The 23,934-nt window shown below is 41.9% G+C and overlaps 2 protein-coding genes and 1 long non-coding RNA gene across 3 annotated transcripts; 2 read left to right on the top strand and 1 right to left on the bottom strand.

Annotated features, from left to right (window-relative positions):
* Positions 1–436: 436 nt before the first annotated feature.
* On the top strand, positions 437–3,120 carry LOC120956188 (uncharacterized). Its single transcript, XM_049608283.1, has 5 exons — positions 437–705; positions 792–857; positions 928–1,285; positions 1,360–1,667; positions 1,860–3,120. The coding sequence occupies exons 1-5, from the start codon at positions 579–581 to the stop codon at positions 3,053–3,055; spliced, it is 2,055 nt and encodes a 684-aa protein (XP_049464240.1). The 5' UTR covers positions 437–578; the 3' UTR covers positions 3,056–3,120.
* Positions 3,121–13,724: 10,604 nt separating this feature from the next.
* LOC120959056 (uncharacterized) lies at positions 13,725–16,556 on the top strand. The gene is made up of 4 exons (XM_040382198.2): positions 13,725–14,019; positions 14,106–14,526; positions 14,591–14,898; positions 14,978–16,556. The coding sequence occupies exons 2-4, from the start codon at positions 14,159–14,161 to the stop codon at positions 15,496–15,498; spliced, it is 1,197 nt and encodes a 398-aa protein (XP_040238132.2). The 5' UTR covers positions 13,725–14,019; positions 14,106–14,158; the 3' UTR covers positions 15,499–16,556.
* Positions 16,103–18,187, bottom strand: LOC125907241 (uncharacterized). Its single transcript, XR_007452522.1, has 2 exons — positions 17,769–18,187; positions 16,103–17,616 (listed from the first exon to the last, which is right to left on the bottom strand). It is a non-coding gene; the product is annotated as an uncharacterized LOC125907241 (long non-coding RNA).
* Between the last annotated feature and the right edge of the window lie 5,747 nt (positions 18,188–23,934).

Here is a 23,934-nt window from a genome sequence, read left to right as displayed (position 1 = left end):
TCTAAACTCCAACGTTTCCAGTAAGGGAAACCTCCTAAAGGTTTCTATGATCGCCTGGACGATCAAGTGTCGAAAAGTCCGCTTCGGACAAAGTGTTATTCAACCTCGATACTTGTCAGTGAAACACTGACCTACCGCTATGGTACGCGTTGATCAGTTGTACCGTTGTACGCTCATCAGATTACATGGCGACCGTATCAAAAACCGAACATACTATATGGCGATCATAGCTATTTCGAAACCTACTACAAGCCATAGTTCGTTCGACGACGAGGGACATTACCCCCTGAGCAAAGCGACGGAAGAAATCATTCTCTTTCGCGCATTTTCTCATGCTTTCTTTTTCCCTCCTACGGCAAATTTGTCAAGCAGCGTTTCGAGAAACCCGTCCCTGGCTCTGCCTCATACCCCTCGCCTGAGCGCGCTGTCGAAGTCGCTCCATAGCGCTATCTCTTTCACGCGTGCAGCCCAATTTTAAGACCGGTACCGCTACCGATAGAAAATGTAAACAAACGTCAACACAAATTCAACCAGTGCTCATCCCTCTCGTGAAAAGTTTCCCGATAGAAAGCGTGAAAATGGCCTCAAATCAGGACAAGAAAAGTGGCTTGATGTCCCATGCAATTTCCCGGCTCTACAAGCAGCGTCTGGAGGAAGTGGAAAGGGAACTCCTTCTTGCCCAGCAGCCAGAACCTCCGACTGCGGGTAAGTGATCGGTGAACGGTGATTATATGCTGAACGGTGAATATAGCGATCAGTGTTTAACAATGGTTTTCGTGAATATATTTTAGATGACCGAGCGCGTGATGCTGTGCCAGTGCAGTTTGAAGATGTTCCGATGCCCATGGAAGTGATCGGTAAATAACGATCGTTATGCTGTATGCTGCTTATGTTGTGCTCTCATGTGTATCATGTGTTATGTTGCAGACGATGCTGCTCCGCTTAGCGAAAGCGAGGAGGAAGGTACGACCAACGCAAGCAGCGGCGAGGATACAGACGTGGAGGATATCCAGGTCGAGGTGGAAATGCCAGACCATCCGTACGGAGATCTTTCGTGCGAGGATGGCTTGAGGATGTGGGCCCTGCAAACTGGACAAACTCATCGGAGTTTGAACCTTTTGCTGGGCCATTTGCGACATCACTTCCCCCAGACCAAATTGCCACGAGATGCACGGACGTTGATGAACACGCCTGTGTCCGGAGCACCGGAGACAGCCCTTACACCCATCGCAGGTGGGCAGCTGTGGTACCAGGGTGTGGAAAAATGCCTGCTTTCATATTTTCGGTAAGCATGTTTTAAATCTCATTTAACTGACAGTGCTCCTGGTCATGTGCTCATATTTTTTTTTTCTATTCCAGCGATTGTCAGCCAACCCAGGAGGGGTTCGAGTTGAAAATTTTTGTGGATGGCCTACCCCTGCACAAGAGCAGTCGGACCCAATTTTGGCCAATTCTCATGCAGGCTCATAACGTTCCACATACTCCTGTAATGACGGTTGCTATATTCTGTGGCGAATCAAAACCGTTATTCGTCCAGGAGTTTTTGCAGCCGTTTGTGGACGAAATGAACAGACTGTATGTGACAGGTCTGACAATTAAATCCCGCTCTTACTGGGTGGAAGCGCGTGCAATAATTGCAGACGCTCCGGCACGAGCATTTATTAAAGGTATGTAGATAAAATGCACTATATACAGTCAACGCTTTCATTACGACTAAACCGTTGTAACAAGAAATCTATTGCAACGGGTTAGCGACTGGAGCGCCTAAAATACGTTATGCGTTTGTCCACTTAACCTTTACATTTATATGCGGTGAAACGAGTTATTTCTGATTTTTTGTGTATTTTTTTTTCTTTCAGGTGTTAAATCGCATAATGCGTACAGCGCCTGCATGAAGTGCACAATCGTTGGTGAGTTGGAAGGACACCGGATGTACTTCCGGTATGGTGAACAATGCGCGCCTCGGAACCACAAGAATTTTTGTGACGACAAATATCCAACACATGTCAACAACCCTACGCCCTTTACGAGTCTATTAGGTTGCGATATCGTTGACGATTTTGTGTCAGCCGAAGACATGCACTTAATATACAAGGGCGTAGAGGCAAAGTTGCTACATTTGTGGATAAATGGCTTCCCTGGCGTTGCTTGTTACTTGCCACGTCGCCAGCAACGTGAAGTGTCGGCGCACTTGCGTCTGTTAAGGCTGCCTTCAGATTACCAACGTAAACTGCGCGACCTGCGATACATCCATCTCTGGAAAGCTTCGGAGTACAGGATGTTTCTGTTGGTTGCCGGTTTCGTTGTTCTGAAGGATAGACTTATCGATGCAGCGTACCAACACTTCATGTTGTTGATGATGGCTGTGACGTTCATGTCCACCACGTACCATCGCGCTAAATGGGAACTGGCTGATTCATATTTGCATAGGTTTGTGGCAGCCTATGGAGATCTGTACAGCCCGGTTCTCATGAATAGCAACGTGCATAACTTGCTGCACGTTTACAATGATGTTTGCAGGTTCGATGGGCTTAAAAACATATCAGCCTTCATTTTTGAGGCATTTTTGCATGACCTCAAAAAGTTGGTGCATTCCGGGAGGCACAGCCTGGTACAAGCGGTCCATCGTCTGCTGGAACTGCAACATGTCATTGTTGCCAAGCGTCAGCAAAACAAACCGGTGGACGAACCATCGGTGCGCACGGTTGGTGTCGACACCATAACGACCGTGCGGCAGGGCTTCGCGCTGCGAAAAAACTTTCGCGATCAATGGTTTATGACCAACTCGGGCGAGGTGGTCCGTTACGAAACGGCCACAAAAACAGGCAAGGACGTTACGGTGCAGGGGTACGCGTTTTTCAAACAGGTGCCTGCCTTTACGGAACCTTGCCTTTCAACGGAGGCGAATATTTACTCTGCCAACATGGTAGATTTGAATAAGGGTGAACTGCAACACTACGCCAGCAGCACGCTGATGTGCAAGGTAGCTGCAGTGGAAACGGAACAGGAAGGGGTGTTAATGTTTGTACCGTTGACACACACTTACATTTGCTAGACAATAAATTAAAAAAATATGCCTCTTCCCAAAACCCTGGTTAAGTGTTTCGGATCAGGAAGGTAAATAATGAGAAATTATCTTGGGTGCTGTGTGGCAGAATGCATTTTTTGTATTCATGAAGTCCTAGTTATTTAATTCATTAATATATTAATAATTCAAATAAAAAACTAACTAACTAAACTAACTATGTACAACACGAAACTAAACTTAACTTGTCTACCTACGCTATAAAAAAAACTTACACTAAACTAACCTAGATTATCATTATTATTTACATTGAGCATTACTTCTTTGTTTTCATTCTTCGACTTCGGCAGGATACCGCAACACGCGTTTAAAAAAATCCACCACGTATGCTGTGGTGATGGGCGCCTTCCAGGTCGCTGCGGCTTTGCGGAACAGCTCGCATACGTTCGAAAAATGTGCCATCGACACCTTCCCGTTTCGCTTAGACCACCGGCAACGCGAAATAAAGCCACTGTCGAAAACAAGATCCCGCACCTCCCTCAACCGTTTGGTGGGATCCGTTGCCATCACCTCGTTCTGCAACCATGCCAGGCAGTTCTTAGCATGTTGCTTGTCGGTCAACTTCTGCTCAATGCTTTTCAGCTCCTCCTCTGACCGTATGGGCTGCAGCGTGAAACCGTCCGTCGCCGGAAGCGCGTATCCGTCTGGATCGGCACATACTATTTTCTGTAATTTGTTTAGTGCCAGCTCGGTAGCCATGGCGGTCTTCCGAGTGACCATCACTTCCTTTTTAAGGGCGACAAATTCCGCGGCGAATTCGTCGAAGCGGCGATTAATTGTTGCTGACAGCTCGGTTATCACCTGCAGCACATCGGTCAGAGGAGGAGCGACGGCAGGAGCATCCGTTGCAACGACAGCAGGAACTGTTGCAGGAACTCCGGCTTTGGCAGGGACGACGGTAGGGCGGCGCGGAATTTTGGTCTCGACGGTAGCGATGGTCTCGGGAAGCGAGGCTGGAATGGTGTTGTTGGCGGTGGTGTTGGCGATGGTGTTGGCGGTGGTGTTCGCGGTGGTACGGACGGTGGTGTTGGCGGTAGTGTTGGCGGTGGTACGGACGGTGGTGTTGGCGGTAGTGTTGGCGGTGGTACGGACGGTGGTGTTGGCGGTGGTGATGGCGGGGCGCTTACCCATAACCTTCCGCACGGTAATGGACGATGGTATGGCGGGGTGACGGGAGTCCTGGCCAATCAGAGCAGAAGGCCGATATTCTGGTACTTTTGAGAACTTGGCCAGCTTGCCACCTGCCCGACCCATTTCCTCCACAGTCATTGACCGCTTCTGCATCAATCTATATTGTTCCGATGTCAGTATCATACCCTCCTGCTTCCCTGTGGCAACGGTTTTTGCTGGACGAATAACGGTGTTGGAAATAATTTTTATTGTGCTCTTGGTGCCGGTGGTTCGAGTGGTAGAAGTGGTGGTGGTGGTGTTGGTGGTGGTGGCTGTGGTGGTGGTGCTGGTTGTGGTGCTGGTGGTGGTGGCTGTGAAGGAGGCTGTGGAGGTGGCTGTGGAGGTGGCGCTGGTACAGCCCTGCGGCAGCCAATAAGCCGCACTGTACCGAACAGTTCCACTGGAGTGCCCTTCCGGATTCATGGTTAGCTAGAGGAAGGAGTAAATTTTAAATTAGAATCATACACATCCGTGTCCATCGCGGTCAACCGGTCAAATCGGAACGGGCATGGAACATGTTGACCAAGGCCAGGTCAATCCAGCAATCGAGTCAACCACGGCACGTAAGAATTAGAATAATAAATAAATAAACACTTACCAATGTATATATGTGTATGCGCTGATTAATCTGAATAAAATTCCTTGAAAAGGCAGCCCGCAAACTAGCCACTGCACACGCGCAAGTCTCGAACGGATATGAGACGGCACCAGCAATACAGCGGCAATATCAATACCAGGAGTTCAGGAGTAGTAGTGTGTGGAACGAACGAAATGAGTACATGTGTGCAATACAGAAAGTCCTCCTCATTCCCATTATCATAAACCAATACCTTTTTGAGCCTTTTAAATACATGGGCGCTGTAGTGTGTAACTTTTTTTTGATCGTTTTCCACCAACACAATTACATTGCGCCAAATTTGAATTGGTAGAAAGAGATAGCCGTTTGTTCGCATTTGCTCTCTCTCTCTCGCCGCGCCTTCAAAAACTGCAATAAATGCGCTGGCTATCGTAGTTTTGGCTGAAGTCTAGCGTATTTTTTTGCGTATTTTTTGACAAAAAACGACGCAAAAAACTACGCAGAAAACTGCTCGAATTTGCACAGCGGGTAAGCAGAGGTCGAGGGCGTAGAGGTCCAGTCGATGGAGTAGGGATGGACAGTCGATGTTCCCCGTTAGAAAACCTTCAGCAAACATTTGCTGCGCTATACGACGCCTGTCACTGAGTTTTTTCAACCTAAGAAGCTTTAGGCTTCATATGATGGATATTGACTGCCTGGTTGCCATGGGAGTAGATACAAAGCATAATGGGTGAGTCTACGCTGTATTGACTCGATGCGGTCAGATAAGCGCTGAGAAGATGGCTTCCAAACAACCTGCGCATATTCAATCACTGAACGGACTATACTTCAATACACAGTCTTTACACAGATTGGGTCCCTAAAATCTCTAGCCACTCGTTGAACCAATCCTAGAAGCTGGTTGCCATGGCTTATAATTTCCTCTGCGCGTTGGTTAAAGGTCAGTTTCGCGTCAAGGATGATTCCAAGATCTCTAATGACCTTAACGTTTTCAATACGAATTTCATCAATGTTGTAGCTGTACCGAAAAGGCTCGCGAGCTCTACTAAATGATAGGATTCGGCATTTTTCGACACATCACAATAGCTGATTGCGTGTGTACCAACGGCGAAAGTTTTTTATATGCGGCTGAAGTTCTTCGCGATCAGAGTCGACTCGTATTGCCATAAATATTTTTAAGTCGTTGGCGAACATCAGATGTTTATCTGTACGTAGGATAAGCGACACATCATTAATGAACAACGTAAATGTCAGCGGACCCAGGTAGCTACCCTGGGGAACTCCCGATAGCTCAACGAAAGGTTGAGAAAAAATTTGCTAAAACGCCACAGCATAAGTTCATATGATAGGTATGATTGAATTCAGCACGTTAGCTCTGATCCCAAGTTTTGCTAGTAATATATTATGGTCTATCGTATCAAATGCAGCTTTTATGTCGGTGTAAATAACGTCTGTTTGTAGTCGGCTATCCATATTTCGATGACATTGGGACGTGAACTCAACAAGATTGGTTACGGTGGATCGCTTCGGAACAAAACCATGCTGCTGCTGGCTTATGTAGTGCTCTGACTATGCGAGTAGGTTAGCATGAACTATTTTTTTGAATACTTTTGCACCTGCGCATAGCGATGTGACGCCTCTGTAGTTAGATTCCCGTGTTTTATCACCTTTAAGTATCGGAACAATCCAAGATCGCTTCCAGATAGTTGGGAATGTGTCAAGACGAAGTGAATGATTGAATATTTTTTTGAGAACAGGCCAATCCATCGCGGACAGGCGAGTATGGTGCGCTACAAGCTACCAGTTCCACCAGGTTAATCCAGTGTAATGATAGACTACCAGTATCCTTGCGCTAAACTTGTATTACTTTCTGTTGGGGTTTGTAAAACACAAGACGATACAAAGTGACATGCGTAATCGAAATGCAGTCCGCAAAAATCCAGACAAAATCAACTAGTGAACGTGAATAGGAACCTTCTATAAAACTAAATATATGTCATCGTGTTTATTGCCATTTTCAAAATGCGTAGAGATTTATGAGCATATAAGCTAGCTTTATTTCTCTTAAATGTAGTGTATAGCGATTACACACATACATTTGTGAACGAAGAAAGCTCACCAAGGATATTCGAACCTAATAAATTGTTTATCAATTACATTGTAACTCGAGTTGTCACATTTACAAGATCCTAACTATTGTATAGACAATTTGTTGAACGTTTATATGATTATAGACTTCAGACATTGCACGATCTGTTTTGTTGTTAACGCGCACTTAAATTAATCGTAATTAATTAACATCAAGTTTTTTTTTTTCAATAAAAAAAATAACACTATTATCTTGATGTTGTTTAGATGTGCGGAAGTGGGTTAATGGGCATGATCGCCAACAAAAGTCTATACAATTTATCCGATCGCTTAATATGCTCGAATCCACCGGTGGAATTTGTTTTCCACCGGTGGATAATTTTCTCCACCGGTGGATAACTCTTTCCGATTCGAGTAGCCATTGATTTTGCCTATCTGTCAATCACACTTTTGTTTACATTTAGAGGTGTTGTTTTGCGGAATGAATAAAATAGTAAATTTGGCTTATTTACGGACCATCTAGTGAAGAATCCACACCAGGCCTTAGACAGTAATGCCTGTAGGCCTATTCAAACAATCCGGGTAAAGTGTAAAACGGGTTGTAGGCTGAACAAGTCTAGTTGAAACAAAATCGTATGAACTGGAGGACGAGGTTTGAATCCTTTCTGAGCTTGCCACCTTCACTGACCCTTGTCCTGTGCCATATACCATGTGCGTCCATCAACTCCAGCCACCGCGAACGTTGGATCCGTGAACGTCCGTATTTTACGCCCTCGTGCAAAAATATATTGAAACAACGCGGTACACTTATTCCGTGCAATAAGGAGTGTCCGAAACCGCTCACGGTCTCTCGCCCTCGCCAGTCCATTATCCTGGCCTTAATGACTGACGCCTCCAAGTCATCTGGCCACTTAAATTTAAACCTACTACGTCCTCTCCGCAATTGCGGATTTAACCGTAAGCGGACTGATTGGCTGCAGGAGGCTCCGTGGATATAAAGTCCAGCATATATGGTGTGTACAGTAGTCTCATCGCGGGCCTCCATGAACGATGGAGGCTCCATGGACGAAGGGACTCAAAGACTACAGGGGCCCATATATGAGGGATTCCGACCAATACCCCCCACTCCCCCAAGAAAAAAATTAAAGTGTATTTGATTCAAAGCCAAGAGATGAAATCTCCCCCACCCCCTCTCCCTGCACAACACCTGGGACGATCGTTTCCATGCCTTGAACAAGGACCGTCCACTGAAGACTGGCGAGCTTGATACGACAATGAGTGTGCTTCCACACGTACGATGATGATTGCGTCAGATTTGATAAAAATAAAATAACTACGTTAAAATTGTAACATATGTGATTCAGAAAAGAAGCTATTCAAGTGTACATATTCGTTTAAATGGATGAACAAAAAAATTCATTGGGTGACACGTTTGTCACGAGGCGTAAAACATAGCGATGTGTGTGTCAATCCGAACACTCCCGGGCTGTACCCTTCCATAAGCAACCCTGAGTTTTTGGGGATAGTTCGCAAGGTACAAGTAGGCACAACACCTTCGATAGGTGCAAAACAACGCAAACGATTCCAACCGGAACTCGCCGCTCCAACGGATACCCAAGCGGAAATTTTCGGACGATAACTCATACACTCTCATAATTTGACAAGCAATATATGATTGTATGTGTGGTTCTTCCATTCGTAACATTTCGCTCTCCAAGCCAAGCGTTGAAGCAGGTTATGTGTATTTCTTTTTGTGTATTACGTTTAGCTTGCATCAGTTGTGTTCTTTCGTATCGTATAAATACCAACAATTTAAAAACTATTTAACCTCAAAATGTGTAACGCTAGACGTGCAATGAAGATAGCAAATATGCCATTGCACGCTGTTGTGGTTATGTGCCGAAAAAAATCTGAATCTCGTACACTGTTTCGTTTGTCAAATCGTGCACGAAATATCAATCGAAAAAACAGCCGAAAAGTGACATTTTCACTCGTTTGGGTATGTGCCGAAAAAAGTCTGAATTTCGTACACTATTTCGTTTGTCAAATCGTGCACGAAATATCAATCGAAAACACAGCCGAAAAGTGACTTTTTCACTCGCTTGGGTATGAGTTGCTTATAATTTCTTGTACAGTATCGGACATTAAGATAGGACTCTTTTTTTTTCAATGCACCGTGCACTTGTTTTGCCACGTTACTTGTGTTTGTGTGTGTGTGTATGTGTGTGTGTGTGTGTGTGTGTGTGAGTGTGTGTGTGTATATGTGTGTGTGTGTGTGTGTGTATGTGTGTGTGTGTGTAGTAGTAGAAAGAGAGTGTGCTTTTTAATGTGTATTAGCAAGTGCGCGGGTTTGTGTCTGAAAAACATAGCTTGCCATGATGTCATATTGCGTTGAAATTATTCTTATTATGTGTGTTATCATGTGAAACATTGTGCGTTTACACTTGGATAAAAACTAAAGTTTGCATCGACAGCAGCGCTTGTTCCTCGGGCGAAAACGCAGGTGTGCTGTTTCATGAATGTGAATGCGACACCGGTGCGAAATGGACACGCGCACAATAGCAATGAACTCGGCATTCTCTCACAGGTGTTTCTCCAGTGCACGCCATTGAAAGGCCTGCGTGCATCTCTGCGTTGCACGTTGTGTGCGAATGGTAAACTTTGTGCGTGCATTGAGCTGGCGCGCAGTTATTCTTTTCCATGGGCGTTTTGTTTCATGAGCGCGGCAGTATTCTTTTCTCGATTTTGAAGGGAAGACGCTTACTCGCGTACTCGTTGATAGTTTTATCCATGCGATGTTTTCGCTGCTCGACAACGATGTAATTCATCGCGTATAGAAGTAGAACGCAGGCAGAGCACGGGATCAGCCGTGTCCAAGTTTTTAACCAGCGCGTTCTTGACGGTCCAAGCAAGCAATGGGCCTCATCGCGAACGAAAGTCGATAAAATTTATCCGATCGGTTAATTTGCTCGAATCCACCGGTGGAATTTATTTTCCACCGGTGGATAATTTTCTCCACCGGTGGATAATTTCTCCACCGGTGGATAACTCTTTCCGATTCGAGTAGCCATTGATTTTGCCTATCTGTCAATCACACTGTTGTTTACATTTAGAGGTGTTGTTTTGCGGAATGAATAAAATAGTAAATTTTGCTTATTTACGGACCATCTAGTGAAGAATCCACACCAGGCCTTAGACAGTACTGACTGTAGGCCTATTCAAACAATCCGGGTAAAGTGTAAAACGGGATGTAGGCTGAACAAGTCTAGTTGAAACAAAATCGTATGAACTGGAGGACGAGATTTGAATCCTTTCTGAGCTTGCCACCTTCACTGACGCTTGTCCTGTGCCATATACCATGTGCGTCCATCAACTCCAGCCACCGCGAACGTTGGATCCGTGAACGTCCGTATTTTACGCCCTCGTGCAAAAATATATTGAAACAACGCGGTACACTTATTCCGTGCAATTAGGAGTGTCCGTAACCGCTCACGGTCTCTCGCCCTCGTCAGTCCATTATCCTGGCCTTAATGACTGACGCCTCCAAGTCATCTGGCCACTTAAATTTAAACCTACTACGCCCTCTCCGCAATTGCGGATTTAACCGCAAGCGGACTGATTGGCCGCAGGAGGCTCCGTGGATATAAAGTCCAGCATATATGGTGTGTACAGTAGTCTCATCGCGGGCCTCCATGAACGATAGAGGTTCCATGGACGAAGAGACTCAAAGACTACAGGGGCCCATATATGAGGGATTCCGACCAATACCCCCCACTCCCCCAAGAAAAAAATTAAAGTGTATTTGATTCAAAGCCAAGAGATGAAATCTCCCCCCAGCCCCTCTCCCTGCACAACACCTGGGACGATCGTTTCCATGCCTTGAACAAGGACCGTCCACTGAAGACTGGCGAGCTTGATATGACAATGAGTGTGCTTCCACACGTACGATGATGATTGCGTCAGATTTGATAAAAATAAAATAACTACGTTAAAATTGTAATGTATGTGATTCAGAAGAGAAGCTATTCAAGTGTACATATTCGTTTAAATGGATGAACAAAAAAATTCATTGGGTGACACGTTTGTCACGAGGCGTGGAACATAGCTATGTGTGTGTCAATCCGAACACTCCCGGGCTGTACCCTTCCATAAGCGACCCTGAGTTTTTGGGGATAGTCCGGAAGGTACAAGTAGGCACAACACCTTCGATAGGTGTAAAACAACGCAAACGATTCCGACCGGAACTCGCCGCTCCAACGGATATGAGTTGCTTATAATTTCTTGTACATAGTGATAATACTGGTCTTCCCAATCTCGTTGCATTTACGTGTCGGAACGGATTCTAACATGCCATAAGGCCATAACATAAGGTTGGATAAAAGAGAAGGATTAGTAGAAAAGGATTTTTTTATTTCTTATTTCTTAGCTTGAACTATAAAAACTAGATACCTGTTATCAACCTAAATTTATGTGTTTTGATTATTTATTAAAAAAAATAGGTAAATTAATATTTTCTAAAAAATAATATTTTAGCTAAATCGAGTGATAAAACATCTTAAATAACTCAAACAGCGATAAAACATCCTTTTTTGCGAGCTGTGAAACATGGTTTTTAATATTATTTAGTTTTCCACTGTTATATCAACTGGGGTGGAGCAGTAGATATGGCTATCCGACTGAAATGGTTTTTTTATATGAAGTTTTCAACTGCATATCCCACTGCTCGACTTTTTAACCACGTTGCTATGGCGGCAAACACCATTCCACTCCACTGCCAAACCGATCGGTTAGCGAAGAATCTGATTGAGAAAACGCAATTGGATAACATTGGAATTTTGCTAACCGATCGGCTAAATTATCCACTCCGTTATCGACTTTCGTTCGCGATGAGGCCCAATGTTAGTAACAATGGGTCGAGGTAAACGTTGTACCGATTATCAGCGCCATATGTAAAAGCGAATGGCTGCTGCTGGCATTAAGCGCAAAACGATCGAGTTCGTAATGGAACGATCGCGCACTTTTGTGGCATACGCGCTTCGGACAAACGAAACGTGCTTAGACAACCGAAACGCGCTTGGACAACCGAAACGCGCAAGTCAACCGGACGTTCTCAGAAGACCACGGCGAAAGAAGACCGTAAAATTGTTAATATATCAAAAACACACTGATCGCGAGGGCGGAGGTCCTGCTTATCACACCAAAAACCTAACCCAAAACACAAAAAAACTACTTACAAATCTATTCGAAACGACCTACTTGTGAAACAAACACACACATCAATACACATTCAAACATACATCCACACACATACACACACACACAAACACAAACACATACAAACCACACATAAACTTGGCCCAACGGGTGCACGGTGCGTTAAAAAACCAATGCCCTATCTTTCTGTCCGATACTGTACCTAGTGATAATACTGGTCTTCCCAATCTCGTTGCATTTACGTGTCGGAACCGATTCTAACATGCCATAAGGCCTTAACATAAGGTTGGATAAAAGAGAAGGATTAGCAGAAAAGGATTTTTTTGGTTTCTTATTTCTTAGCTTGAACTATAAAAACTAGATACCTGTTATAAACCTAAATTTATGTGTTTTGATTATTTATTTAAAAAGACAGGTAAATTTATATTTTCTAAAAAATAATATTTTAGCTAAATCGAGTGATAAAACATCTCAAATAACTCATACAGCGATAAAACATCCTTGTTTGCGAGCTTTTAAATATTATTTTTAATATTATTTAGTTTTCCACTGTTATATCAACTGGGGTGGAGCAGTAGATATGGCTATCCGACTGAAATGGTTTTTTTTTATATGAAGTTTTCAACTGCATATCCCACTGCTCGACTTTTTAACCACGTTGCTATGGCGGCAAACACCATTCCACTCCACTGCCAAACCGATCGGTTAGCGAAGATTCTGATTGAGAAAACGCAATTGGATAACATTGGAATTTTGCTAACCGATCGGCTAAATTATCCACTCCGTTATCGACTTTCGTTCGCGATGAGGCCCGATGTACCGCTCTCAGGAGGCTAGGATGGGCGCTAAACGTAGCAGAATGGCATGTTATACAGGGTTTTCCAAGCTACTTCAATGTTGAAACTGAAAATTTCAATCACGTTAAATGTATGCTGAAGGCTGCACGGGTGAATTCAAGTCTGAAAAGCCAGTTCAATACAAAAAGTTTTGTTTTCAAAATCGTTAAACTATTTTTCAATATCGGTATAAGCCATTTCGATCTGTCAGTTTGGCGGGCTCTCGCCACTATGGGATAGAAGGAAATGCAATACGTCAAAATGTTCAATGATTGATGGTTTTATAGGGTTATGCGTGTCAACTATTAGCTACTTCGGATGTGCGGAATGATTTTACTCACGTCTGGTTTGCTTAGCGGTCAAAATGAAAAGAGAGCATTTTTATTCTATTTCCGATGCACGGTAGTGCAACTATCCGGTTCGGTACGATTACCGAATTAAGCCGATTGCTTGCATGCGGTGTAACGCAAGTTTGGTGTAACGCAGGTGTGGTGTATTAGCGCAACTATAGTGTGGTGCAGCTTGCGTGCGAGGTACGCCACAGTTTGTTTTCTTTTAGCATTGAAAACGTGTTTTAACGTGCAAACAACATTTATTAAATTCATTAAAACAAATTAAAACTATTTATAGTTTTGTTCATTTGATGGTTTCTATACTGTATTCGTTGGGATGATGCAGAAAACCTCACTCACTGAACATTTTGACGTATTTAATTTCTTTCTATCCCATAGTGGCGAAAGCCCGCCAAACTGACAGATCGAAATGGCTTCCCAAGTAGAAATTGTCAGGCGAAATGTGGGCAAAACAGGGAGGGAAGGGTAAAAATCTGCTCGATCCGTGTGGAAGAGCATCAAATGTATGGTGGTGTGTGTAAACGTCAAGAGTTGCGGGTGCATTTTCAAATCAAAACAAACTGGTGTTGGAAACGGATGAAAGTGATTTCTTTTGCTTCGAACTTAAAGTTGTTTTTTTATTTGTTTTGCTTTGCTTTGAAAAGGAATGGGAAGAGGAAAATCTTCCGGGAACAAGCAGCGGTGTCGATCAACAAGGTAAGTTATGTTTGTGTTAAAACAATGAAATATGAAAAACGCAAGCAGAGCAATAATTGGTTATTTAATATTATTACACATTACAGCTTCATCATACGGGAATGTGCAGCCGGATGCCGTGGAAGTTGCCGATATACCCATGGAATCAGAAGCAGCGGATTACGTTTCTGATGACGATGAAGACGCTGATTGCCCGGTGTTGGAAGACGATTGGAGTGAAGGCGAATTGGAGGACGAAGTCAATGAGGATGAGTATTTTGATGCTGATGAAGCCCCCGAAGGCAATGCTTATGCTAGCAGGCTTAGGATATGGGCTTTAACTCATAAAATAACGCATTCTGCATTGAGTGATTTGCTGGTGTTGACTCGTGAAACTACAAATATTTCTCTTCCTAGGTGTGCAAAGACGCTACTGAAGACTCCGAAACAGGTGGAGAGACATTTTACGGCCGTTGGAGAAGGGCAGCTTTGGTACCAAGGAATAAGCACTCTCCAACAATATTATCGGTAAGAATATTATGACTGTTTGGAATGAACATGTGGTAATTTTTGGTTTACTTTTTCGTTCTAGATCTGTACCACCAGTCATCAGATTGATAGAAGCTAATATCGCGGTAGATGGACTTCCGATGCATAATAGTGGACCAACGCAGCTATGGCCTATATTAATGCACATAGTTAATCTACCAGCACTGCCAATCATGGTGCTGGGTGTATTTTGTGGTGCGACAAAACCGAGCTGTTTGGAAGGTTTTCTCCGGCCTTTAGTGGATGATATCAACCGCGTACTGGTGCAAGGCATTGATGTTAACGGAATGATCATCGACTTTCGCCTGAAAGCTATTGTAGCAGATACACCAGCTCGTGCGTTCATCAAAGGTAAGAATGATACAATAAGAAACTTGAGAATTTTCAAAGAGAAGTAGAGAGTAACAGCAAATTTATTATATATTTTTAGGAGTAACGTATCCTCCTGGGCTGGAAGCATGTATAAAGTGCAAAATAGTTGACAGCCATGACGGAGCCAAAACAATATATGAAGGAACAGCTGAAGTTCGGACCGACAAAGAATTTAGAAACGGAAACTACGTGAAACACCAAAAATATTACACGCCATTATTAGATATAGATGAAGAAGACATCGTAACACAAACAACGATAGCCGATGACCTTCACTTGTTCGCTCTAGGAATAGAAAAAAAATTACTTAAAGGTTTTACAACTGGTGCTTTACACCCTTTTCCGAAGTGGTCAAAACAGGAGCATTTAGAAATTTCAAATATTTTAGTCAGGATCGAATACCCGTCAGAGATACATCGTAAGCCTAGGGCATTAAAATATTTAGGATTTTGGAAGGGGTCCGAATTGTCAGCATTTTTATATCACGTAAGCATACCTTTGTTAAAAAACAGAATATCAGATCTAGCCTATGAGCACCATAAACTTTTTTTCATTGCGGTAAATTTATTCTCATCATGATTATTTGAACAATATTGGATATTTGCTGGTCAGTTGCTCGAACAATTTGTATTAGAATATAGCACAGTTTATAGTCGAACACATTTAACAATTAACGTTCATAATTTACTACATGTAGCAGCAGATGTTGAAAATTTCGGGCCTCTTCCATTTTTATCAACTTATCGTATTGAGGACAAGTTAGGCTTTATGAAAAACTTAGCTAGAACAGGACATAGAACTTTAAACCAGGTAGTGTGTAGATTAATAGAACTAACACAATTAGAGGCAGCAGATGCAAGGAAAAAGGATGGTACAGTGTATCCATCACTAAAGGTAAAAAAAGATGAGGTAATTTTGTTGGTCAAACCAAAATTTATGTTAAGAAAGGGCAATAGAAATGGATGGTTTTTAACACAGGAGGATCAGATAGTAAGGTATTGTACTGCAGAAAAGTCATCAGGATCATATTTTATAGAAGGACGATTCTTAAAAGAGAAACAACTAACTTTTAGCCAACCATGTAGCTCGGCGATAATTTATAACTTTACAGCTAGGGTAGAAGATTTATCACAGGAAATAGTCAGGGTAGAATTAAAAGAAATTAAATGCAAGCTAGTGGCAGTTAGTTTAGATCAGGGTAATACATTTTATTTCAGTCCTCTTTTACATACACTTGAAAGTTAGATCATAATTAAAATATGTAAGCTGTTAGGTTTAGAATAGGTAGTTAAGGTTTAAGTTTAGGTAAATATTTTTATTAATTTATTTTTTTATTAGTTTTGTATTAAAATGAGTAGAATAAAGTTGCCGAGTATGCCCGGGATAAGGCAAAATGCAAGGAGGAAATGCCTTAAGAACTAGAACAGATTGTTGGTATTTCATATATAATTTTTACCCATTAAATTCATAAACGTTTACTCCTACATAGTTCATATCACAACTTTAATCACAGCTCATATTTCAACTGTATAAATGCCTAAATCATTAATTCAATAAAACACTTATATATATACTTAACTTATACATATATACATAATTCTTTTCTATAATTCTTTTTTACGTTTCACCGTATGTCGCAACCCTTTCACTAAACTTCGTGCTTTTCCGTGATTTAGCTTATCAACTAGAAAAGTCTTCACTGTTTCGTGTGAAACCGTAGCTGTGTCATCTATAAAGCTAGTGCCTCCTACGAATTTAAATAAACTTATAATACAGACGTATTTTTCTAATGGCATCTTGGCTTCCGAAAACCCAACACCTGTCCAACTAAACTTGGAAAAAAAATCGTGATCGAATAACAAATCGAGTGTTATCGATAGTCTTTCTTGGACATTGTCGGTCCCTTTTAATGCACTTAACAAAAGGCAAATCGTCTTTGCCATGTATAAACTTTCATGTTTCAATTTTCTCTCCATTTCTTCTAACATGTCAAGAGTTTCCATTTTTTTGATTAGCGGATTCCTTTCCGAATTTGCGTCTTTGTTGCAGAGATTGTCTAAAACTAAGTTCGTCACAAATTGTGTGTGACAAGCTACTTTGGACAGAATATTCAACTGTTTTTCAATACGATCCAACTGTGTTAAATTTTCAGTTGGATTGAGTTTTATGTTGGGCTCAGAAAGGGACACAGAACAAGATCGTGGTGGTAAGGTAGGAGGATGCGATGCACTTTCGGTGTTAACCGCAACTTTTGGAAGAAACGTGATATTCTGAACTGGACTAGAATTTGGCATCATTTAGGAAGAGGATCGTGGTGGTATGGTGGGCGAGTTTAATTTGAAAGTATTATTCGGATCGGAAGCGGGAGTGCTTATGGCTCGAAAGGAAATGGATTGCACCATAAAGCTTTGCGTGGACAAGGATGTGGTTCGAGGGGGTGCGATGGGAAAAGGAATTGGTGAGGCCATGTTCGTTTTTAAGATTAATTGAGGATTTGGTCGGGGCAATGAGGAGGATCGTGGTGGCACGGCAGGAGGTAGGGAATTTTGATGATTCTGGAATGGATAAGTAGGGCACTTTTCATTTTTCAGTAGAGCTGATCCGGTTGAAATTGCTGCTTCAAGTTTTTTTCTCGACGGTTTGACTGGGATGGTGTCGCCTAGTTTTTCCTCAACATTATTGTTGAAATCCATTTTCCTAAAAGCATATGCAAATATATTACTTTTATTAGCTCCCTAACGCTTCTCAAGCAAAACCGCGGGATAGTCAAGCTGTAACGCGGTGAGCTGTTCAATCAAAGGGGTTTGCGTTCAATTCACCGTAAGTACACAAATTTACACAATACCAACCTGAATAATATGTCTCCTTCTCTCATTCACAGTACAACAAGCGAAGAAAGTAACAGATATACTGCAAGTAGGCGGTGGCGCGGCAGAGATGATGATGTTGAGGCACAAGCTTGTGTGAATTGAACGAACAGAATGTTTACAATCCACACATAACCCAACTTTTTGCCTGTTTTCAAGCCATCAGAACGAACTGACAGCGAGTCTCAATGTGTGCGTGTCATCGTGTTCATTTGCGCTTGTGTGCGTGCAATCTGGACCCCCCGTTAAGCTGAAATCGGTTGTGTGTCATTAGAAAAATGAAAAAAACTGCTCGATTTTTCTACTTGGGTTATACCGATATTGAAAAATAGTTATACGATTTTGAAAACAAAACTTTTTGTATTGAACTGGCTTTTCATACTTGAATTCTCCCGTGCAGCCTTCAGCATACATTTAACGTGATTGAAATTTTCAGTTTCAACATTGAAGTGGCTTGGAAAACCCTGCAAGGAGAGGGCAAGCTAGGAATGAGCGAACGGCTAGGATCGGCTCAACGGCCTGCCGCTCTTGGATTGCTCTTCTCGGAAGAGCAATGCCCGAGATGCGTGCGTAAGCGTATTGTAACAGATTTACTGCTAACAGTAGGTCACATCCAACTTTAACACCACAATATATAAATGACAGTATTTATAAAAATCCGATAAATATCGTAAACAGATATCTTTTCGAGAACTTGCGAAACTTATAACCTCCCAATAGGTCAACTCCAGCAGAAAACCAGCCACAATAGGAACATAAACACTTACGAAATATAAAACCGCCAAGCAGGAAGCGCATCGCAACGTTTCGCAAATCATAACGCAATTGCAAAACCAATTGCGCAGGGTAACCCAGAAAGAACACCCATCATTAAACAATAACGTTCGGTCGTCTTTATCCCCAAAAACATAACAGGAAACACGACAGACGATCAGAAGAAATTAGGTCAGTTTAAAATATAAATATATAACAATGTATGGATGACAAAGTGTGTCATCATAGGAAATAATTAGTTATAAATAAAGCATAAACTGATGGCGACTTCAGTTCACAGTTTACAGACACGTAGATCACTCGTTTTCTGGTGTATCTCACCCATTTGCAGATTCCGCCGAAGGCTCTGCTCAATTTGGTAACCACGTTTGATTATCAGCTGTTCAGTCGGTTGACCGATCAGCAACACCCCATCTTCAACAAAAGTACAAGTTTGCACATTAATCGGTTAATACTCCCGCAGTGTTTTAACGCCGCCTGGAAACCGACCCGTTGCGTAAAATAAAGTTCCGTTGTTTTACTTGTCCGTTGCAAAAGTGTAACTTGACCATCCTAACGTAGCAAGCGAACGATACGACACAACCGCAATTGAACTAACCTACGGTACATTCTCGCTCGATACCCCGCTTTGTTCTGCACTCTTCTTCTGCATTCCGCGCATCAGCTTACCGCACACGGTTCTGGTAAACAAAAGTGCGCGACGAACCTACCCCAGTATCCTATCTCGCTTACGGAAGTAAGCGACAATAGAAAGCATAGGAAATAAAATAAGGGATAAGCGTAGGAGCGTTGGGTTTAATTTGGATTAATTAATAGTAAGAAATGAAGCGAATTCAGTAAATTAAGGAAAATTGAAGTTGGGTCATAGGATTATTTAAGGATTAGTAAGGTAGAATTTTAGGTTTAATTAATTAATTAGGAATCTAAGTTAGTTTTGGACGTAAGGAAAAATGTTAGGCCGGCCTTCTCACGTAAGTGAAAATTACGCATCGCTACAATAGCACGCGTTGCGAGAAGGGCTCGCGCATTAAAGTGAGCAAATAAATCGAACCTCTTACAACCAAAGAAATAAGCCTTATTTATTTGGTTGGCTTTGGGATCGAAAGGATTAGAGTTGATTCCAATCGTCCTCGCTTCGACGAGAGCACCGTTACGGGTTATTTGCCCTGACGTGCTGGGAACAAGTTCGAAAAAAATATTTAACTATTTACATTTATTGGCACAACGACATCTACTGTTCCTGATGCACACAAATTTAAAAAAAAAAACAAAAAGCGCCAAAGCGCGGCCAAAGATCACCGGAAAGAGAAAAAGTACATCGCACGTTTTTACTAAAAGTAAAAAAAAAAAATAGAGCTAAACGCGGATGTAAACGCACTCGTTTTCCATTAGACAAGCTCTGGCTAAATACCATTACCAGTCATTATATACAGGTGAACAGATTGCTCTAAAATGATTACATACAAAATGTAAAATCACAGTTCATCGATTGCCCAACATTATTCTGGCAATTCATGCACAGTAAACAAAATGTCAGCAGCGCACCTAATCATCTTGTTTGGAACGATAAACATGCAGATAATAGTTGCGACACATGTCAGCTATTCGCTGAAAAGTTCAAAGCGTTTATTCTATTGATACTGCTATCTCTTCGATACTAGGCAGCATTGGAATACACACCTTCTGACGCTTTCTGTGTTTCGCTGAATGATTTCAAGATTTACGGTGATATCATATGTAATGCCATCAATCGACTGAAAAATTCATATAATCCGGGGCCCGATGGTATACCGACCATCGTTGCGAAATAGTGCGCTGATGTCTTACGCGCTCCTCTAGAGACTGTGTTTACAGCATAGCTTCAAATAGGGATCTTTCCTGAGGCAGTGGAAATTTTCATGGTTGACACCTATCCTGAAAAGAGAGCCTAAGAATGAGGCAAAAACTTTCGTGGAATTTTTATCTCTATGCACTTTTGCTAAAATCTTAGAAATCATAGTCTACGACGTCCTAGTAATGTCAATTACATATCGTTACAATTAATTACAATCAATTACAATTATCATTTACATATACATTGACCAACATGGTTTCGTGCCTAAACGATCCGTAACCACCAACTAAGCTCAGTTCGTTTCGGATTCTTATCTATCTTTCAAATCGGAATATCAAATGGATATAGTGTACACTGATTTCCAAGCTGTGTTTGAGAGCATTAATCACAACATCCTTCTTGCAAAACTCACACAGCTTGGTATTTCACCTCTTGTCATCGATTGGATGAAATCATATCTGACGGACAGAATGTATTATCTATGAATAGAGAACATCTTGTTGCAACCATTTACCAATACTTTAGAAGTTCCTCAAGGCAGCAACTTGGGGACGCTATTATTTACACTCTACATAAACGACGTGACTCTTATTCTCCCAAAACATTCTGTACTACTTTATGCTGATTGTTGACGCCACAATTATGACGTACAACTCAAACCGACGTTATAAACGATCAACGCAAGCAAATTGCGACTCAATACGTTTCTGTCAAGATAACTGCCCTGATGGCTACGGAAGTCAACAAAAAAACATATGAAATAAATGTGAGAGTGACATAAGTTGTAAATCGATCGAGTTGTGTGTTTTGCCAACAATGCCAACAACAGAAATACCGCATATTCTATACTCATCACTGATGATATTAAACTTTTTTCAGTTACCAGGTCAATTGAAGATTTTTTCGCGCTCCAGAACAATCTCAACCTATTCAGCAATTGGTGTATGGCAAACCAACTAAGCCTCCGTATGGATGAGTGCAGCGCGATTGCATTCAGCAGGAAACGAAACTGTTCTAGAAGCAAAGTTCTTTCTTCTACTGAAACTAAACACGTGATTTTTTAACTCGTCGTTTAATGCACTACTTTATTGCTCAAAATCGTACAACGTAGCGGGGACATATGCTTCTGAACGACCTCTTAAAACACGTGTGCTGTTAAGGCCTACGTTTAAATCAGTTTAAAACCAATTGTCTCTCGTTTCCTCATTGATAGCGCTGTAGCTAAGTTTGCAGATGAATTAAGGATTATTTATAGACGGAAGTGTCCCAGCAAGTCTATGCAAGATACTAAATGACAAATAAACCTCTTCATTTAAAAAAAAAGATTTATCATAATTTATTCTTACGTTTAAAAAAAATATTAAATTGCAACGATATTTTGAATCATATTCCGAAAGTTTCGTGCTCATGATTATTAAATTACGGACATTTTAATTCAAATTCCAGAAAGCCTCTAGATTTCGTCTATACAGTGGAGCGCCGTTTATCCAAGTACCTTTTATCCGGCTTTCCGTTTATCAGTGCTGTTGAGAAATGACAGTTCAATAAAAAAGTGACATTGCGTTATGAGGAGGATATTTGAAAAAGCGGTTATAAGAGCACATTGTCATAACAAAAACACTATAATGCATGGCAAATTTTAAATATTCTCCTTGGAAAACATGAAATTAGTAAAAACTGGGTTATTTTTATCAAAAAATAAGAAAAATTTCCAAAACATAACCAGGAATTGGTGATAAAATATATCATTTGACTCATTATCCGTGTTATTCGCTTATCCGGGCGAGGTCAAGTCCCGAGAAGCCCGGATAAACGGCGCTCCACTGTAATCTTCAAATTCACACTCACACTATGCTTTCGTAGTTTTAACTTGTTTTCAGGTCTGATTCTGAGTATCAGTGTCCTCCTGGACCGACAGTACGACAGACTTACAACTCAAACCTGGTTGTCACTGTTTTGTTCTCTGAAATGCGTTGAACCGAAGTACAGCTGTCTCAATCGACGGTATGCCCCGTACGTACAATCATGCATTCGCCATAATAACAATAACATTCGATTGTTGTCACCTAAGGATACATCTAGTGTACGGTTACCAAGAGTGTACGAAAGCTTAAACAAAAGTGTCATTCATATCATACTTGGAACTTAATGAATAAATAAGATAACGCGAATATAACTACAAAACCACAAGATGTGATCATAAGATAGGAGGTATGCGGGAACAGAACCCGGGAGGAGGCACTGCTCTCAGAAATTGTTATGAAATATTGGAAGGGAAAATCAAGCCCCAAAAGAAAGATGGATAAGAATTTTAAAACTGAAACGATTCGTAAACTTTCAGCTTAAAAAAATCAGTAAATAATTACTGAACTGCGGTAAAAAAATAGTGCGTACGCTGTAAATCAGATAAGACGAAAAAACTAAAAAATCACAAGAGGTATGGTGGTCTTGGTCCCGGGAGGGGGAATTTCCCTCGGGAATTATTAATTGTTTAAGTATTTATTGTGTTTAAGTGATAGGCCAAACCAGCGGCTGAATTAAAATCACTGAATTAAAACTAGAACTTAAATAACTATAAAAAATCAGGTCAAACGCATTGTAAAATATCAAGGCGGATCAACATAATCTTGTAGGTTGGTGGTAGGCCGTTAAAATAACATGAAACGCTGATTAAATTTACGGACCATCGCAGTCATAGGGTTGTTCACGCTGTATGCACGTCTTGCAAGGTCAGTTCTAATTAGTCTGTAGTTACGGAACACTAAAGGAGGGACATTTATGTTGACTCGAGCCAATAGTTCTGGCAAATCTTTCTCGGCGACAATAAGTTTGGACATAAACGTACATTGGGCATTATCGCTTCTCTTAGCAAGTATATCCATACCAAACAACAAACAATGAGTATGGTACGATGGACGAGAGGCTACATTACGCCACGGAGTGAAGTCCAAGGCAATACGTGTAAATCTCTTTTGGACAGCTTCAATCCTATTGGACCATACACTGGAACAGGGATCTCCAAACTACGGCCCGCGGGCATGCTGCGCTTTCTTGTACTGCGCGGGCATGCTACATCTATTTTTTCTCTTCTTCTATCTCTTCTTTATTATTTTTCCATCCTTGTTTATTAGCTTGTAATATATTGAAAGCATTTCTTTACATTGGTAGATGTAGCACAGCACCAACAGGATCTGTTGTTCCGATATCCACATGTCGGCCTTCTGCGTGCACAGTAGCGGACAGCATCGCGCCCTCCGTCCGCGCCGGTGCGTGTTTCGTAGCGGGACGTTCCGTCCGGAAGTTGTTTCCTGGCTTGGTCTTTGGTTCGTAGTAGAGGGTGTTGGCAAACTGATCTAGCTCGTTGCAGAGTACTTTCCATGTAGGGATCTGCTGAGAATCCAGGCGGCGAGTGATCTGAGCAGCGGTTTCTTCATCCAACTTGCTCAAAACGAAGCTCACTATCATTCCGTCGTCCACTGCTGACGCGGCTTGATCCATTTTACCAGCAATCTGGCGCGTTGACGATGTCGATGTTTCAAC

This window comes from Anopheles coluzzii, chromosome 3 (genome assembly GCF_943734685.1).
Source record: "Anopheles coluzzii chromosome 3, AcolN3, whole genome shotgun sequence".
NCBI lineage: Eukaryota > Metazoa > Arthropoda > Insecta > Diptera > Culicidae > Anopheles > Anopheles coluzzii.
Note: the sequence above shows the minus strand (reverse complement) of the source record. Positions and strands in the feature narration are given on the sequence as shown.

What these genes read in the sequence shown, in the direction of transcription:
- LOC120956188 (XM_049608283.1), top strand. Translation starts at nt 579, where the DNA reads ATGGCCTCAAATCAGGACAAGAAAAGTGGCTTGATGTCCCATGCAATT. An exon ending in GCCAGAACCTCCGACTGCGG is followed by an intron (nt 706 to 791) that starts GTAAGTGATCGG and finishes AATATATTTTAG; the next exon opens with ATGACCGAGCGCGTGATGCT. An exon ending in GATGCCCATGGAAGTGATCG is followed by an intron (nt 858 to 927) that starts GTAAATAACGAT and finishes GTTATGTTGCAG; the next exon opens with ACGATGCTGCTCCGCTTAGC.
- LOC120959056 (XM_040382198.2), top strand. Translation starts at nt 14,159, where the DNA reads ATGGAATCAGAAGCAGCGGATTACGTTTCTGATGACGATGAAGACGCT. An exon ending in ACTCTCCAACAATATTATCG is followed by an intron (nt 14,527 to 14,590) that starts GTAAGAATATTA and finishes TTTTCGTTCTAG; the next exon opens with ATCTGTACCACCAGTCATCA. An exon ending in AGCTCGTGCGTTCATCAAAG is followed by an intron (nt 14,899 to 14,977) that starts GTAAGAATGATA and finishes ATATATTTTTAG; the next exon opens with GAGTAACGTATCCTCCTGGG.